We start from the raw sequence: 17,602 nt of genomic DNA on the forward strand, positions 1-17,602 counted from the left end.
TAATGACGATATGTCTGCAACCTGTGTTTTTCTCTTTATCTTTGCCATCCACAAGCTGAAATTCCTATCACTTAGCACTGTTGTAATGGTTTCCTTTATTATGTGAGTATAGATACTGTTCTCACCAAAGATCATTTCCCCCTATTTTTATTTCTAAAATATAACCATTACTGTATTTGCCTTTAGTAAGGTGTCTTAAATCCTTTTGGAAGGAGGCTGTGTATAAATGAGTAAATCCTCACTGACAGACTATTAATAGAACCAATACGTCTGGTATACTCTATGGAACTCAGTGGCTTTAATCCCTTTCCAGAAAGTCACTTACAACTTCATTTTATCTGTGTAATTATTTCCATAAATAAGTTATAGTTTCTGTTATATAACAGGCTTAACACGTAGTAAGAACTTTCCTTTTACCTCATATTATGTAAGATAGCTTCGTGTTTTCCCTATTCAGAAAAATTTCTCTAAATGCTAACAAATATAACTCCGGAATCAATAAATATTTGCTTTATCTTATCTATATCATATATATACATATCACATATATCTCTATCAATCCCTATGTATCTATCTATCTACTTATTTACTTACCTGTCTATCCACATACACACAGAGCTTGAGTGGAAGCAACCAAGCACTGATCTCCATGTCTGAGTGCTTTACCATTCTGTGACCACAGATTCAAGTTTTGACCCTGGTTGGCTTTGGCAAAGCCATGATGCAAGCCATAGATCATAGGGTAGCTGAGCCATTACACATAAAAACATATTAATGCTAAAAAACAAAAACAAAATCTCTTGCCGTCTAGAGAAGTCAGCAGTGTCATCTTTACATGAAATAGCTGTAAATAATTTTATAACCACGAGGGTGTTAACTGTAATGAAAATATTTATATTTGTGGGGCGCCTGGGTGGCACAGCGGTTAAGCGTCTGCCTTCGGCTCAGGGCGTGATCCCGGCGTTGTGGGATTGAGCCCCACATCAGGCTCTTCTGCTGTGAGCCTGCTTCTTCCTCTCCCACTCCCCCTGCTTGTGTTCCCTCTCTCGCTGGCTGTCTCTATCTCTGTCGAATAAATAAATAAAATCTTTAAAAAAATATTTATATTTGTTGTAATCAGTGTATATTTTTAGCCTTTCAAAAGGAACAACATTTTTTAATGTTGCATTAACTTACCTTGTCACAGATCCATTTCTTAGGATTTTCATCTCTAAAATGTTGACTTCCGTAAGAATTGAGACCGTACTTGCTTGATGAATTCATTAATGGGATGTACTTTTTATTTTTATGATAGGAAGAAAATGGCAAAAACCTGAAAGAACATTTAAGTGATGTTAATTTTATTTCTGCAGACATTTGATTAAAGGCATTAGAATGTAGAGATGTAGTAAAGCACAGTGAAAATAAAACACTGCTTAGAATCAGAATACCTGGATTCCACTTCAACCTCTGCCACTATCTCTGTTACTAATTTTTATGAATTTCATTTCTTATTCAGCAAAAGGAGATGCTAAGACTTTTTTCACAGACTTTTTCTAAGTCTCATATATTTTGGAAATACGGAAAATTTTAAAGAATAAATTTATTAATTAATGATGCCAAATAATTCAAAATTTACTGTGGAAATGGAAATGTTCTTAATTTTAAAATGATATCCAAAAATGAAAAGGAAGCCCAGTATAGGATATTCTCATTGAAATGGGTTTTCTTCAAAGTTTTTTTCTTTTTTTTACTGAGGTATAATGGACATACAAGATTATATTCGTTTTAGGTATACAACAGAATTTGATATTGGTATGTATCATGAAATGATCATCATTCAGTCAGTTAATAGCCATCAGCATACACAGATATCTTTTTTTCTTGTGATGAGAAGTTTTAAAGATTTACTCTCTTAGCAACTTTCAAATATGCAATACAATATTATAAATTATAGTCTCCATTATATATTACATCTCCATTGGTACATTATGTCCTAAAACTTACTGACTTTATAACTGGAATTTTGTACCTTTTGATTCCCTTCAGCCATTTCACCTACCCAACGTCCCCCCCCCCCCGCCCCGTCTCTGGCAACCACCAATCTGTTCTCTGCATCTATCAGCATTTTTTTTTTTAAGATTCCACATATAAGTCAGATCTTATGGTATTTGTCTTTCCTGTCTGACTTATTTCACTTAGCATAATGCCTTCAAGATCCATCCATGTTGTTGTAAATGGCAAGATTCCATTTTTGTTTATGGCTGAATTATATTCCATTGTATACAACACATTTTCTTAATCATCCACTGATGGACATGTAGTTTGCTTCCACATCTTGGCTGTTTGTAACTAATGTTGCAATGAATATGGGGGGTGCACATATCTTTCTGAGTTAGTGTTTTTGCTTTCTTCAAATAAATATCTATAAGAGGAACTGCTAGATCATATGGAAGTTAGTTTTAAGTTTTTGAGGAACCTCCATACTTGTTTTCCAAAATGGCAGCACCAACTTACATTCCCACCAACAGTGCACAAGGGTCTCCTTTTGTCCATATCCTTGCTAACACTTGTTATTTCTTTCTGATACTAGCCATTCAGACAGGTGCAGTATGGTGATATTTCATCATGGTTTTGATTTGCATTTCCCTGATGATGGGTGATGCTGAGCATCTATTCATATACTTGTTCGCTGTCTGTATGTCTTTTTTGGAAAAATGTGTATTTAAGTCCTCTGTCCATTTTAAAATTAAACCGTTTTTCTTTTTGCTATTGAATTGCATGTGTTCTTTATATACTTTAAATATTAACTCCTTAACAAATGTATCATTTGCAAATATTGTCTCCCATTCAGTAGGCTGACTTTTCATTTTGTTGACAGTTTCCCTTGCTGTGCAGCTTTTTATTCTGATGTGGTCCACTTATTTATTTTGCTTTTGGTGCCAAATCCCAAAAAGTCATCACTAAGACTGATGTCAAGGAGCTTACTGCCTACGATTTTCTTCTAAGAGTTTCATGGCTTTAGGGCGCCTGGGTGCCTCAGTTGGTTAAGCGTCTGCCTTCGGCTCAGGTCATGATCCCAGGATCCTGGGATCAAGCCCCACATCAGGCTCCCTAATCAGCAGGGAGCCTGCTTCTCCCGCTCCCTCTGCTTGCTGCTCCCCATTTGTGCTCTGTCTCTCTCTAGCTATCTCTCTCTGTTAAATAAATAAATAAAATCTTAAAAAAAAAAAGTTTCATGGTTTTCAGGTCTTACATTCAAGTCGCTAATCCATTTTGAGTTAATTTTTGTGTATACGATAAGATAATGGTTCAGTTTCATTCTTTAACTCAGCAAAATAATGAAGGCATTTTTAGTAGGGGTTACGAATAATGGGGCTTTTGAGTCAACCACACCAGTATTCACATCTTAGCTTTGCCCTTGCTAACTGTGTTCCCTTACAGAAGTTCCTTGACCTCTATGAGATTTTACTTCCATATGGGGTTGTTGTAAGGAATGAATAATCTAGTATATGTAAAGGTTAACATGGAGGCTGAAAGAGCAAATGCCCAGTAAATAATAGGGGTGCTAAAATTAGAAGTAAACATAGATGTAGCCTGTTGTCATGGCCATCATTATCATTATCATCAGCATTATTATTTTAATGTGTTATCATGATCAACATAAAAGATCAAAATTTTAAGGCCCATATAATCTCTCAAGGAACATCTAAGATTGTGATATACTTTTAGTGTAATGTGATGAAATGTTTAAATCCCTCACCAGAACCCCCTGAAATAAGAGGAAAGAAATTTTTTTTTAAAAGTTATAAACCTATAAGAAGAGAGCTGAAAAGAGAGGAGAAACAACAGGTAAAAACACTAACAAATTTTTGCCAGGTGAAAAGCAGATAGGAGATTCAAAAAACTGAGATCTCAGTTCCAGAAGAGGGAGAGGCCAAAGGGGAAGGGCGATTCTGCAGAACCCGCGTGCAGCTCAGGAAGAAAAGCTACAGTTATTGCAGAAGGTAAGAGTGAAGGATAGAACTGGAAACAGATTAAAAGTCTATGCAAGGAGGAATGAAATCCCCAAGTTCCTCTCCCAGGCCATGCATCCATGAGAAGAGCCTTTTCTCAGAAACTACATCAGAGAGCTCTGGTCTCAGGAAAAGCAGGCACAGGCCAATGAGAGGCGCCAAACGGGATATATGGATTTTGAATCAGTGTCTACTCCTTCAACTCTTCCCTTGCTCATATCTATGTGAACTGACAGCTGGACTTAAATACTTCGTTCAGATGAATGCATCTTCTCAAAAGATACTGGGAGTGCCCAGAGAAACAACTTCAAATATCGACATTTGAAGAATTCTTCACTAGAAGTCAATCAGTCAAAAAGCCACTCTCACATACAAATACATTTCTAGTCTGATCTTTAGAGTCTCCTTTAATACAGATCTAAGAATGGATTACCAATTGGGAAACCACCAACATGAAAGAAAGACACATATCCAAACATAAAAGGAAAGAGATTTAATGAAGGAAACAGGAGTAAACTTCAAAAATTTTTAATTAATATAATCAAAGAGGATATGGTGCTAATGAAGTTGGAGCTAGATGCTGTTTTAAACAAAAGAATGAAGGGGAGGGTAAACAGAAGGGGGAATGAACCATGAGAGACTGTGGACTTGGGAAACAAGCTGAGGGCTTCAGAGGGGACTGGGGTGGGGGATTGGGATAGGCCGGTGATGGGTATTAAGGAGGGCACATATTGCATGGTGCACTGGGTGTTATACGCAAATAATGAATCATGAAACATTACATCAAAAACTAAGGATATACTGTATGGTGACTAACATAACATAATAAAAAATTATCTTAAAAAAATAAACTAAAGAAACTAGAGAAAGAGATCTGGGCAATAAAAAATATATCTTGTGAAATGAAATATTTTGCTGAGAAGAATATTCTGAAATTCAGGCTTTGAAAAGATAAAGTTGAGGTTCAACAGATTTATTGACCCATAACCATATGTCAATACTTTCACATATATTATCTCATTTAATTAAGACAAAGAAGGTTTTTTTTAATCTCAACTGAACTGAAAATTTGGTTGTCATTATACTTATAAATTTGTTTAAAAAATAATAAAGGAAAGCAGCATTATTTTGTTAATTTTCACGCTTCTCTACAATTCCTTTTTAATTTTTTTCCTTTTTAATGTTTATTAATAAACTCCTTTTTAATATTTTTCCTAAGAAAACATCTCTAATACTATTTAAAACATAAAAACAAACAGAACACAGAGCTTTGAATTACACAAAATTACACAAGCATGTATTACGCATGCTCTTGGGAAAAGAGCTCTCATATAAGACAGATTATGGTCCTTCCAGTGCTAATTTGCACATGGGATGGACATCACACACACAAAAATTAATGTGGCCCCAATGTCCCTGAGTATACAAAGGGGGTGCTGTGAGCCGGCTGCTGCACTTACAGTTTTTATCACTTCTGAATTGCATTTTAATAGTACATTTTTCTTTTGTGTCTGAGCAAAATTTGCTTTCTCAAGGGAATGGATGGCTGAGAAGACAAGGCTGAAAGACTAAGTATTTTCCTGTCCACAAGCTAATTTTATTTTCATTCAGCCCTAATATTTCATTGAAGTAACATGTATGGGTATGTGCATATATATAGGTAAATATATTCAAAATATTTAGATGTTTTCTAAAAAATTTTCAAATATTTATCTTCAAATTAGGAAGAAAGTATTTAAGTCTCAAATAGGATTCACTCTATAAAAGTATAAATAGCTATGAAAACCCTAAAAAATCAATTTAGTTTATAATCAAACTTTTAGATAAATACCAATTACTTTTGAAGATGTTATCTTTTACCAGTTTTAAATATATATTCAGATTTATGTCATATTTGCAGTGATTTCTTTTTAATTGGCTAGATACCATATTAAAGAAGATATGGGTTAGCTTATTATTTTATAATCTCATCAAAGATTCAGATCTGGAAGAAATTCTAAAATATAATGTGGAGATATAGTGGCTTTATGGACATGCCATTACCTGAATGTATGGGCAGTTAGGGAGGAATCTGTGGAGGTCTCAGGAAGCAGAAATTAAAAATAGTCATTTAGTTTCAGGGAAAATGGGTCCACTGCAAATACAAAGTCTTTATACTTTGAGTATTAATATACTTAATATTATTTTCCAAATAAGACTAATGTACTATACTTATCTTTTTTTCTCTTATAACTCCCTTTTATTTCCCCCCTTTTCTATAGTCCAGCTATTGCCACTCATAATTCTAGGTTTTCCTCCAACCTGTTTATTTCACTGCCAAATAACTGAAATCTACAAAATTATGAAACCTTCTTGCCTACTGATCCAACCTATATTCTTCAGCCCAGCTGTCAGGCTTCTTAGAATGCACTTGATCTGTTCGGTCTCCTAGCATTCCCTATCTGCCATTCTCCTGATGCCATTCTCCTGTCTTTCTTTCTCTCTGTCTTTCCATCCTATTTTGCCTTTGTCCATGCTCCTCTCTTCCTGATATGCTGATCCATACACTGTTCATCTTTCAAAATCCAGTTTAACACCCAGTTTTCGTAGGCAGCCTAATTATCCCACTCCAGTCCACACTGATTTCTCTACTGTCGTAATAATATTCATTCATTAAAGGAACATTAAATGAAGTGCTTTTATATACTAAGCATTTTGAAAAACACTGAGATAGAATGATGGAAGATGCACTATACCTAAAAGGAATTCACCTTAAAGTAGGGCGAGGAGAATGAGACAACACGGTAGAATGTGCTAAGTTTTGTGATGGATGCACAAGAGGCTACTAAGGCACAGAGGAAGGTTTATGTTTGTATATGCATATGTGTTAGGGGTTTATTGGCAAGGAGTTGGGAGATGGGACATAGAAAAGTAATCTTTTCAGACTGTGTATGCAGAACTGAAAGACAAGTAGTTAGTAAAGTTAAGCCGGTAGAGGCTATTTTAGACGAAAGAAAATATATACAAAGATATGGAGGTGAGTTAGAGCATAGAAAGGAATGCTCAAAGAACTGAAAGGCGCTCAACACAGCTAGAAATTGGGTTCTTTATAAAGGAAACAAAGTAGATCATGTAGAGTCTTACGGTGAAGATGACTGTATGGTAAATAAGGAGAAAAGGTGGCCAATTACCACATTGCTCTCTTTAACCTATGCTGCTAAAGCGGATGCTTTGTGATCCTTTGATACCAAGACATGTCTGACATTTTCCACCTTTTAATGAAAAAAATATTTTTCTTATATATGAATTATAAAATACATAAGGACTCTTACATAATAAGTGACTATCAATAGACCTACATTTTTGTGTGGGAAAGGGAAATAAAAACACTTTTCCATTGTCTCTGATTATAAAATAATTTAGTCTTCAAGTTTTTAAAATCTCCTACACTTTATAGACAAGCAAATGTAATGAGATGATGGCATAGCAAATAAGGTCTTATGAATTTTACTGTCTTAATACTTGAGTAATTGAACTTCATATGTGCAAGCAGTAGTTTACTTCTAACTTTATTAAGAGTGACTCTAAGATAATACTGTTTCTCGACCACGCACTACTGAGGTAATAAATGACCAAAGAATCTCCCAGAAAATCAATTATCAGTTTTATCTTACGTACAACAGAGAGTGGGAATCATGCCACTATTTTTTCTCATAGCAATAACGGTTGCTATAATGGGGGTTTTTTTGTTTTTTTTTGGGGGGGGGTCTAGGTAGCAGAAGAGTAGATACGCTCAAAAGATCACAAGCTGCATTAATAAAGATCTTTGTATACGAGCAGCCCCTCCAAATCATTAACAACACTGGAAGGACAGACACTCCCTAATGGGGATACAGGAGTGAGTGCTACAATTCATCCCAGGATTTTTGCTTAAAAGGCATGTATCTAAAATACTTGCAAAAAAAAGAGCAAGGATTCAGAGCTTTGTAATGTTCAAAATAGAACAGCTATTTAGTTGTAGATGAAGAAAGTAAAATAGGAGGTGGAAAAAATCCAGTATGGGCTAATTAAGGGAAGGCATTTCCTTTAATTCCAGAGAGAATTCTCTCTAGTCTACAAAACTTAATTTGACAAGCAAAGACACCTAGATGTAAAAGTTTGGAAAGAGGTAATGAAAGAATTGAAAGATTAAACATGAATCAAGCAAATTGATTTAATCTAATAAACCAATCAACAAATAATTTTCATGTTATCTTAAAAGTACACCTGCTCAAAAATGATTCTATTAGACTTTAATATTACAATCATTATTATAACAGAAAATAGTAAATTTAATGTTTTGAGGGCTGAGTTATAACCAGTTCATTTCTGGTCTCTATCAGATGACTCAGTTCTCATTAACCAATCACAGCTTTTTAAGGAAAAAAATAAAGCACTTTGATAAAACACGTAATTGGAAATACGCAAATTATTTTTGTCAATTATATTTTGAGACATGTTTTATATTTGTAGTGTGTATAATTAATAATGAATATTGAATTAATATAATGAATAAATAATGAATGCATATCATTTTGCAATATATGTAAGTGAAATCATTATGCTGTACATTTTAAGCTTATACAGTGCTATACATCAATTATGTCTCAATATTGAATAATTTTAGCTCTACTAAAACACTAATCAGGTTTAAGTGACTCAGGTCTGATTCATTTAAAAAAGGGCCATAAAATGCTGAATATTTTTCCTTTAAAAACAGAATAATCTAAATTTTAGAATAACTTTAGCAAGTAAGACTCTTTTTCACTACGTTCAATATTAGAAATATTTTCACTGTAGGTATAAAGAACCCAAATTTCCAGATAAACCTAACATATAATTCATTAATATCACTAGAAAGATCTCAAAACATAGTCCTGCTTTATTAAGATGTTTTAGTCTACTTCAATTTTGGCTGAAGAGATGTTAATGAAATGAGCAACAGATGGGACTGGAATTCGATGGGCTTCATTTATGGAAGAAGACAGCTTTCACTGAGATTTTAATGTAACCATAGCTCTTTTAATACATAAAGTACTTTATACGTAGAGTGGAATTCATAGCAGAAATTTAAAACTCATGAACTATTTAAGCAGCTATAACAATAGCACAGGTCTCTGACCCAGGGTGGAGACAGAAATGTAATATTTAAGGAACGCAAATAGCAAGACTATCTGTTCAACTAGACAGTAAGCTTATATCGCAAGGTTCTAAATTTAAATGGAAAGACATATTTTGCCCTTCTTCTTACATTTTTCTTAGCTTAAGAAGAACAGAACTCCCGGATATATTATTATTATTATTTATTATTTATTATTTATTATTATTAACAATGTCAAGGTGTGCTGACTCAGTAATTTCATTATGGCCATGCAAGAACTTTCTGACATATGTTTTGCAGAGTTGAATTTTCTCTAGTTAATTGTGAAAAACCTTTAAAAAAAAAATCTCTGCTAAAAGATACTAAATTTAAATGTTCCAGCTAAGTAACAGTCACACAGGCTCTTGTTCTAGGCCATTTATATCAGATGTTTTAAACTAACAAAGATGCCAATATAGCTAAAAAGGATGAGCTCAGATATTTTAAGCACTTGTATAACTGGTATAAAGAACATATAATTATGCACGTTAACTGTACTGGAATTAAAATGAAAAATTTAATAAAAAAAGAACATATTATTAAAAAGGAAAATAAGGTGGTGGGAAACACTTGTACAAGTTATTGTTAAGAAGGCTTAAGGAAAAAATAAGCTGAAACTAAAAAAATATATAAAAATCATTAAGGAAAATCAAATATTCTCTGTTGAGTAATATTCCAGACTAGCATATTCCAAACTATGGTGTGTGGATTAAGAGATTCCATGGCCAACTATATTATTATATTGACGAAGCCAGGAGATCTCTGTCTATCTTGTTTATTGCTATGTCTAATATAGTGCCTGGCACCTATTAGGCATGCAATAATATTTGTTGAATGAATAAGTGAATAAATTTGCAAAATACTATACATTATATGCTCCTTCTTTGAAGTTCACACTAAATAAAAGTCTAAGAGCGAGAAACCCTGTAAATGCCACAAAAAAAAGTTTAACTGTTTTAAATATAACTTTTCCCAAATTTATTTTTTATTTATTTATTTTTTAAAGACTTTATTTATCTGAGAGAGGGAGAAAGAGAGAGAATGAGCAGGGGGAGGGGCAGAAGGAGAAGCAGGCTCCCCACTGTGCAAGAAGCCCGACATGGGACTTGATCCCAGGACCCTGGGATCACAACCTGAGCCCAAGGCAGAGGCCTCACTGACTGAGCCACCCATGTGCCCCCAAATTTATTTGACAGAAAACTCATTAACATCTTCCAGACTCCTGTTTTAAGAGACTCAGTTTGGAAAATGCTATGGAAAGCAAGAGAAAGAAAAACAGAAGCATAGGCGCACCTATTACTGAGACTAGTAGGGTAATGTTTATAAAAATCAAAGAGAAATCACAATGGAACTCATTTTCTTTCACTTGATTTTTCTTTCAATGAGAATAATTTTGGTGGGTGATCAGATAGATCAGGACAAAACAAATGAGACTTAGTTCAAGCTCAAGCTCAATATGTAAAAAAAAAAAAAATTAACACCTACCATTTGTCAAGCATTGTGCTCAGGGTACTTACTGCATAAGTCATGGGCTCTGTTCTTGAAGAGCTTATCACCTAGAACAAGGGTCTCCAATATTTTATATCTAGAAGGGCTAGGCAGGTAACACCAGTGAGTCAGATGTAAAAATGAAGAATGTAAATTTCAATTACTGCCATGTGAGAGTGTGGGCCCACTGTTTCTAGGTCATCTAGTTTTTAACGTAAGCTGGAAAATCTGGATTTTCAAAAGATTTAATTATAATTTTTAATTACTTTTCAATTAATTTAATTTTTTGAAAATTGTAGGATCCAAATCTAACATATCTGGAGACTGTATGTAACTCAGAAGCCACTAATTTGCAACCTCTGATTTAAAACTTCCATGTGAGCATGTAGCACTTTCAATGACTTCAAGGTCTCTAACTAAAATATATTATATCTCAAGTTACTGAGCAGACCTATGGATGAAATGCAAATCACCATCAGTTATTCTTAAGAAATTATGACTGTACGAAAGATGTTCCTAAATGTCTTTAAAAGCAGAAGAATACAGATTCTATAATATATAGGTGGCTTACTTTGATGTTAATTTTCAGCACAATTCTAAAGTAGAATATTAAAATAAAATTCTAGAAAAGTGGTGACATACATATATGGCATGGACACATATATGATACTGGCACCATTTTATTTTAATACTTTAGTGTCTATTTTCATATTTTAAAATTAATTTTAAAATTTTAATTTCATACAAAAATTAAATATAAATTTTTAAAATGAATTTATCTGAATATTTTAATGTGTATATACATTATAAGCATATATACACACAAATTTATATAAATGTAGAAAGAGATGTATACTCATATAAACATATATATCATCATGGGTAAGAATAAAATTTTAGATATATGCCTGAAGTTTGGCAAAGAACTGGACAAGTTCTTTTATGATATCCTGAAGACTATGGGAGAAATAAGAACTAGCTGATATTTAAAGAAGAAAGCAAAGCTGTCAATGAATGACTTCCCAATGGCCAAATCCAATACATTCTTTTAGTTCTCACTTGACTTGACCTCTGCATCATGCTGTTCATCCAGTCCTTACAGTGAATTTTTTTTCTTTACATTTGCACAATATCTCCTGGTTCTCTTCCTTGCTTTGTCAATTCCTTGATGGACTTACCATTTTCTTTCCATACATTGAGTTAATGATGCCTTTCCTAGCCAGAACTGTGCATTAGAATCACCACGGCATACATCTCACACATACCTGCCTACTGAGTCAAAATATCTGTGACTGAGGAAGGCATATGTATATAATTTTAAGCCTCAAGGTGATGGAGATGAGCAACCTAATTAAGAACCATGGTCCTAACATTAAAGCAACTCCCAGAAATCTGTACTTAATCTTCTCTTGATATAGTTTCGCCCTAGGAGATTTTTCCACCACCAAGGTTTTAACTATTTCCTCTACAGTGATGATTTCTAAACCTTTATCTCTCTATACAGTGTTTTTCTTTGACTCAAGACCAATATTTTCAAATGCTCACTAGGAATATCTACTTAGATACACAATAGGAATCTTAAACAGAGCAGTCCCCAAATTAAACTTATATCCCAAACCTCCATCCTATCAAACCTGTCATTCTTCTTATACAGACATACTTCATTTTATTACACTTTGCTTTACTGATCTTTTCAGATATTGTGCTTTTTACACATCGAAGGTTTGTGGCAACCCTGTTTTGAGCAAGTCTATCAATGCCATTTTTCTAATAGCATTTGCTCATTTTGTATCTCTGCGACACTTAGGTAATTATCACAATACATCAAACTTTTTCATTACTGTATTTGTTACAGTGATCTGTGATTAGTGGTCTTTGATATTATTATTATAATTGCTTTGGGGCACCATGAATTATGCCCATATGAGACAGGGAACTTAATAAATGTTCGGTGGAGCAGTGAGAACTGCTCTTCCAAACCGGCGCTCCCCCCCATCTCTCCCTCTCCTCAAGCCTCCCCTTCCCTAAGACACAGAAATATTGCAGTTAGGCCAATTAACAACCCTACAATGGCCTCTAAGTAGCCAAGTGAAAGTTAGGTTCACATGTCTCTCACTTTAAATCAAAAGCTAGAAATAAAGCTTAGTGAGGAAGGCATGTCAACAGCCAAGACAGGCCAAAAGCTAGGACTCTTGCTCCAGTTAGCTAAGTTGTGAAGGCAAAGGAAAAGTCCTTGAAGGAAACTAAGTGCTTCTCCAGTGAACACACAAATGATAAAGAAACAAAACAGCCTTATTGCTGATAAGAAGAAAGTTTGAGTGGTCTGGATAGAATACCAAACCAGCCACAGAGTTCCCTTAAGCCAGAGCCTAATCCAGAGCAAGGCCCTAACTTTCTTCAATTCTGTGAAGGCACTTCACCTCTCTCTGCCTTCACAGAACCGAACAGAGGAAGCTGCAGAGGTTGGTTGAATCTAGCAGAGGTTGGTTCGTGAGGTTATGGAAAAGAAGCCATCTCCATAATATAAAAGTGTAAGGTGAAGCAGCAAGTGCTACTGCAGAAGTGATAGCAACTTATCCAAAAGATCTAGCTAAGGTAATTAATGAAGATGGGTGCACTAAACAACAGATTGTCAATGTAAACAAAATAGCCTTCTATTGGAAGAAGATGCCATCTAAGACTTTCATAGCTGGAGAGAAGCTGATGCCTGGCTTCAAAGCTTCAAAGGTCAGGCGTACTTCTTGCTAAGGGCTAATGAAGCTAGTGACTTTAAGTTGAAGCCGGTGTTCATTAACCATTCTAAAAATCCTAGGGCCCTTGAGAATTATGCTAAATCTACTCTGCCTGTGTTCTGTAAATGACACAAAAAAGCCTGGACAGCACATCCGTTCACAACATTAAAGCCCACTGAATATTTAAGCCCACTGTTTAGACCTATGGCGAAGAACAAAAGATTCCTTTCAAAATATGACAACTCACTGACAATGTACCTGGTCACCCAAGAGTTCTGATGGAGATGTACAAGACTAATGTTGTTTTCATGCCTGCAAACACAACAACCATTCTGCAGCCCATGGATCAATTTTGACTTTCAAGTCCTATTATTCAAGAAATACAATTCTGTAAGGCTATCGCTGCCTTAGACAGTGAGTCTTCTGATGTTTGTGGGCAAAGTAAACTGAAAACCTTCTGGAAAAGATTCACATTCTAGATGCCATTAAGAACATTCATGATTCATGGGAAGAGGTCAAAATCTCAACATTAATAGGAGTTTGGAAGAAGTTGATTCCAATCTTCATGGATGACTTTCAGGGATTAAAGTAAGTACCTATGGATGTAGCAGAAATAACAGGACTAGAATTACAAGTGGAGTCTGAAGATGGGACTGAATTGTGCAATCTCATGATCAAACTTGAACAGATGAGGAATTGCTTCTTATGGATCAGCAAAGAAAGTGGTTTCATTTGGTGGAATCTATTCCTGGTAAAGATGCTGTCAAGACTGTTGAAATGACAACAAAGGATTCAGGATACTACATAAACTTAGTTGATAAAGCAGTGGCTGAGTTTTAGAGGATTAACTCCAATCTTGTAAGAAGTTCTACTGTAGGTAAAATTCTATCAAACAGCATCACATGCTACAGAGAAATCGTTCCTGAGAAGCAGAGTAATTGACATGGCAAATTTCACTCTTGTCTTAAGAATTTGCCATAGCCACCCCAACCTTTAGTAACCGCCCTGATCAGTCAGCAGCCATTAACACCGAGGCAAGACCCTGTAACCAGCAGAAAGATTACATCTTGCTGGAAGCTCAGCTGATGGCTAGCATTTTTTTAATAATAAAGTATTTTTATTTTTTATATTTTTTGTTAGAAAAGAATGCTTTATTAATTATTCTTATACATTTAAATTTTTAGAGCCTTTAGAGTTTTCGTTTGTCTCAAGTTTTTATTTAAATCCCAGTTAGTTAACATGTAGTGTAATACTGGTTTCAGGAGTAGAATTTAGTGATTCATCACTTACGTAGAGTAATAAAGTATTTTTATTTTTATTTATTTTTTATTTTTATTTTTTTTAAAGATTTTATTTATTTATTTGACCTAGACAGACAGCCAGCGAGAGAGGGAACACAAGCAGGGGGAGTGGGAGAGGAAGAAGCAGGCTTCCCAGTGGAGGAGCCCGATGTGGGGCTCGATCCCAGGACTCCGGGATCATGCCCCGAGCTGAAGGCAGACGCTTAACGACTGAGCCACCCAGGTGCCCCTAATAAAGTATTTTTAAATTAAAGCATGCACATTTTGGACATAATGCTGTTTCATACACTTACTAGATGACTTACAGTGTCAACATAACTTTCATGTGCACTGGGAAACCAAAAATTCATTTGACTTGCATTATCACAATATTCACTTTATTGCATGGTCTGGAACCAAACCTGCAATATTTCTGAGGCATGCCTGTATTTTTTTCTATACTCTCTCCTGGCAGCCCTCAATCTGAAGAAATATTTGCTTATGACCCTATTCCCATAAAACACTGTATAATATAACACACTGTCCCCAATATCACAACTGTGATTTATTTATATACATTTGTATGTTATGTTTTGTTTATATGTGCTAGTTTTATTTATATGTTAATTTAACATATCTATTACATTAACACATATTTATTATTTATTGTGTTCTAATCCTATGATTTATGTGGGCTAGTTTGATTTAATAAATTGAGCAAAACAGACTTCTCTTTTAGGAATTTGAATTGAAAAATAGAATTAGCTGTGGGTTCTGGAGCTGGAAGGTTATACTGTATCAGGCCTGGAATGGCCACGATAGCTAAGTATAAACTGAAAATTTATGAGAAAGAAACTACTAGCAGATAAAGCTAGTCAGCAGAAAGAAGGTAAGAGGCAGAAATGCAGAGAAAAGCAGAGATGCCACTAGAGAGAGAAACCATGCCCCTGCGGCCCCCAAGGTCACTTTAGTCCAATTTCTCCTTGGTTCCTCATATTTCTATAAGATTCCTTACTGTATCTTTTCAAACACACCCTTACCTTTTCCAGTTATCTTGAATGGATCTTTGTCCTTTGCAGTGAAGGAAGCTCTAATACAGTGATTCTAAGTGTATCTATGCCCTTGACCACACCATCCACACCCTATCAGATTGTTCCCTAAATCTGGTTTAGGGTATATAGGATTCTACCTATAAAGCTGTCTGCCAACCTTTCTCTTCCCCTCCACTACTGATGGCCTTGTTCTAAGTCCTCTTTATCTCTGAATTGGACTATGGTAACGGTCCCCTAACTGGTCTTTGTCACCACTGACTCCCAAATCTTAACCTTGGACAGAGCTAGTAGAGTGATATTTTTAATCTATCTGACCCCCTTACTCCACCGATGGTTTTATATGCCTTTTATATGGTAAAGTCCAAATATTTTACCATGGTTCATATGGCCCTTTACACCCTGGCTCCACCTAGACTTTCTAACTCATCTCTGCCCCATTTCATGAGGTACCAAGCCATGAGCTTAGCCTCACAAGATACCTCAGAAGGCAAGCTGAAATCCCCATAAGCTATGCACTTTGTAACACAGAGATGGCTTTATCCAGGCTACCTCCTCTCGCGACTCTCCCTGCTCTGTCTGGCAAACTTCTGTTCAGGCTTCAAATTTCTTCTGACCCCAACACACTCTTAAACACTAAACTGAAACAGGAAAATCTGGGTTGTATAAATGCTATACTGATATAAGAATGTTGAGTATGCACAAAATGACTATACTTCTTTCAAAAGAGAAATTCCATGTACCTCATCGATTGACCGAAAGTCAATTGGCAAACCTTTATCTAGCATATGTTAAGGTGTTGTATTAGGAAGAGGGCATAGCATCTGATAATACCTAACGAAAAGACTACAAGTGTCTTTTTAGGACTTGTTCAATTACATACACCAAAAGTGTATTTAATATTCTCAGGATGTCACTAAAAGCATTCCAAATTACCACCGTTACGTTGGTGTTGTAAATCTTAAACTTCTTTAGCCTTAGATATCTATAGAAACAGAATTCTAGTGTTCTGTGGTCATTTATTTAAAAAATCTTTTTTTTCTTTTTTCAGGGAAATAGCGAACAAAACAAGAGCACAGTTCTCGCCGTAGAGCCAAAGTAATAAAGGGCTCTTTTGTAGACAAATTCTAGAACTTCTTAATTCTACACAGGCTTATTATCTGTATCTCCAGTGTTATAAAGTACCAGAACTTCATTAGAAAAATTAAGCTGGAAAATGAAGGCAGCACTTTGTAACTTTCCAGTGGAAATTAGCTGGGAGAGGCAGAGGGATACTGGATCAAAAGAGGGTAATCATGCTTAACTGTGCCCTAGAGCGCCCGCATGTTTAATACGATTTGCACAGTAACTACCTCTCCTATTACTGCTTGTTTGGAGTATTCTGTGTTAATGGGGTTAGCTAATTTAGTATTTTAACTTAAAAAGGCTCTGCTGATTAATAAATGTTGCACACTGTGCTAGTAATTAAAATAAATGGAAGAGTTACAAATAAAAGTTGAATTGTTAAGAAAACATTATCTGAAAATATATGATAATCCCTATTTATCATAATATAATAACAGTTCAGAAAACATGCAAATGATAAAGGTCTAGAGTGTCTGAAAATCCCAAAAGTCAAAAAAGTTTTGAGATGTGTTAAACTTCTTTATCACTACTCTTTAGTGATAAATATAACCAGATCTCATCTGTATACACATTTTTTAAAATGCCCTCTTTAAAAACTATTTAGATCTAGTTTCTTTTTTTTTAAGAGTTCCAAAACATAATTTTGAATGACAATCTTAAGTTATCAAATTATGGAAATAGTAAATATAACATAAAAATTTACATTTGTATCATTATGAATAATAATGAAACTAGTAGAACAATACTGGAGCATGGAACATAGGGGACTTCAATT

The 17,602-nt window shown here is 34.8% G+C and overlaps 1 protein-coding gene across 2 annotated transcripts in view; it reads right to left on the reverse strand.

Annotated features, from left to right (window-relative positions):
- Positions 1–17,602, reverse strand: part of SPATA17 (spermatogenesis associated 17) — a 205,286-nt gene that overhangs the window by 79,742 nt on the left and 107,942 nt on the right. For both annotated transcript variants that reach the window (XM_045809617.2, XM_087856311.1), the window contains exon 9: positions 1,177–1,312. In XM_045809617.2, coding sequence (XP_045665573.1) covers positions 1,177–1,312 — 136 coding nt within the window. The remainder of the gene's footprint in view (positions 1–1,176; positions 1,313–17,602) is intronic.

The sequence above is a fragment of the Ursus americanus genome, chromosome 2 (assembly GCF_024610735.1).
Source record: "Ursus americanus isolate L20-20 chromosome 2, mUrsAme1.1.p, whole genome shotgun sequence".
Lineage (NCBI taxonomy): Eukaryota > Metazoa > Chordata > Mammalia > Carnivora > Ursidae > Ursus > Ursus americanus.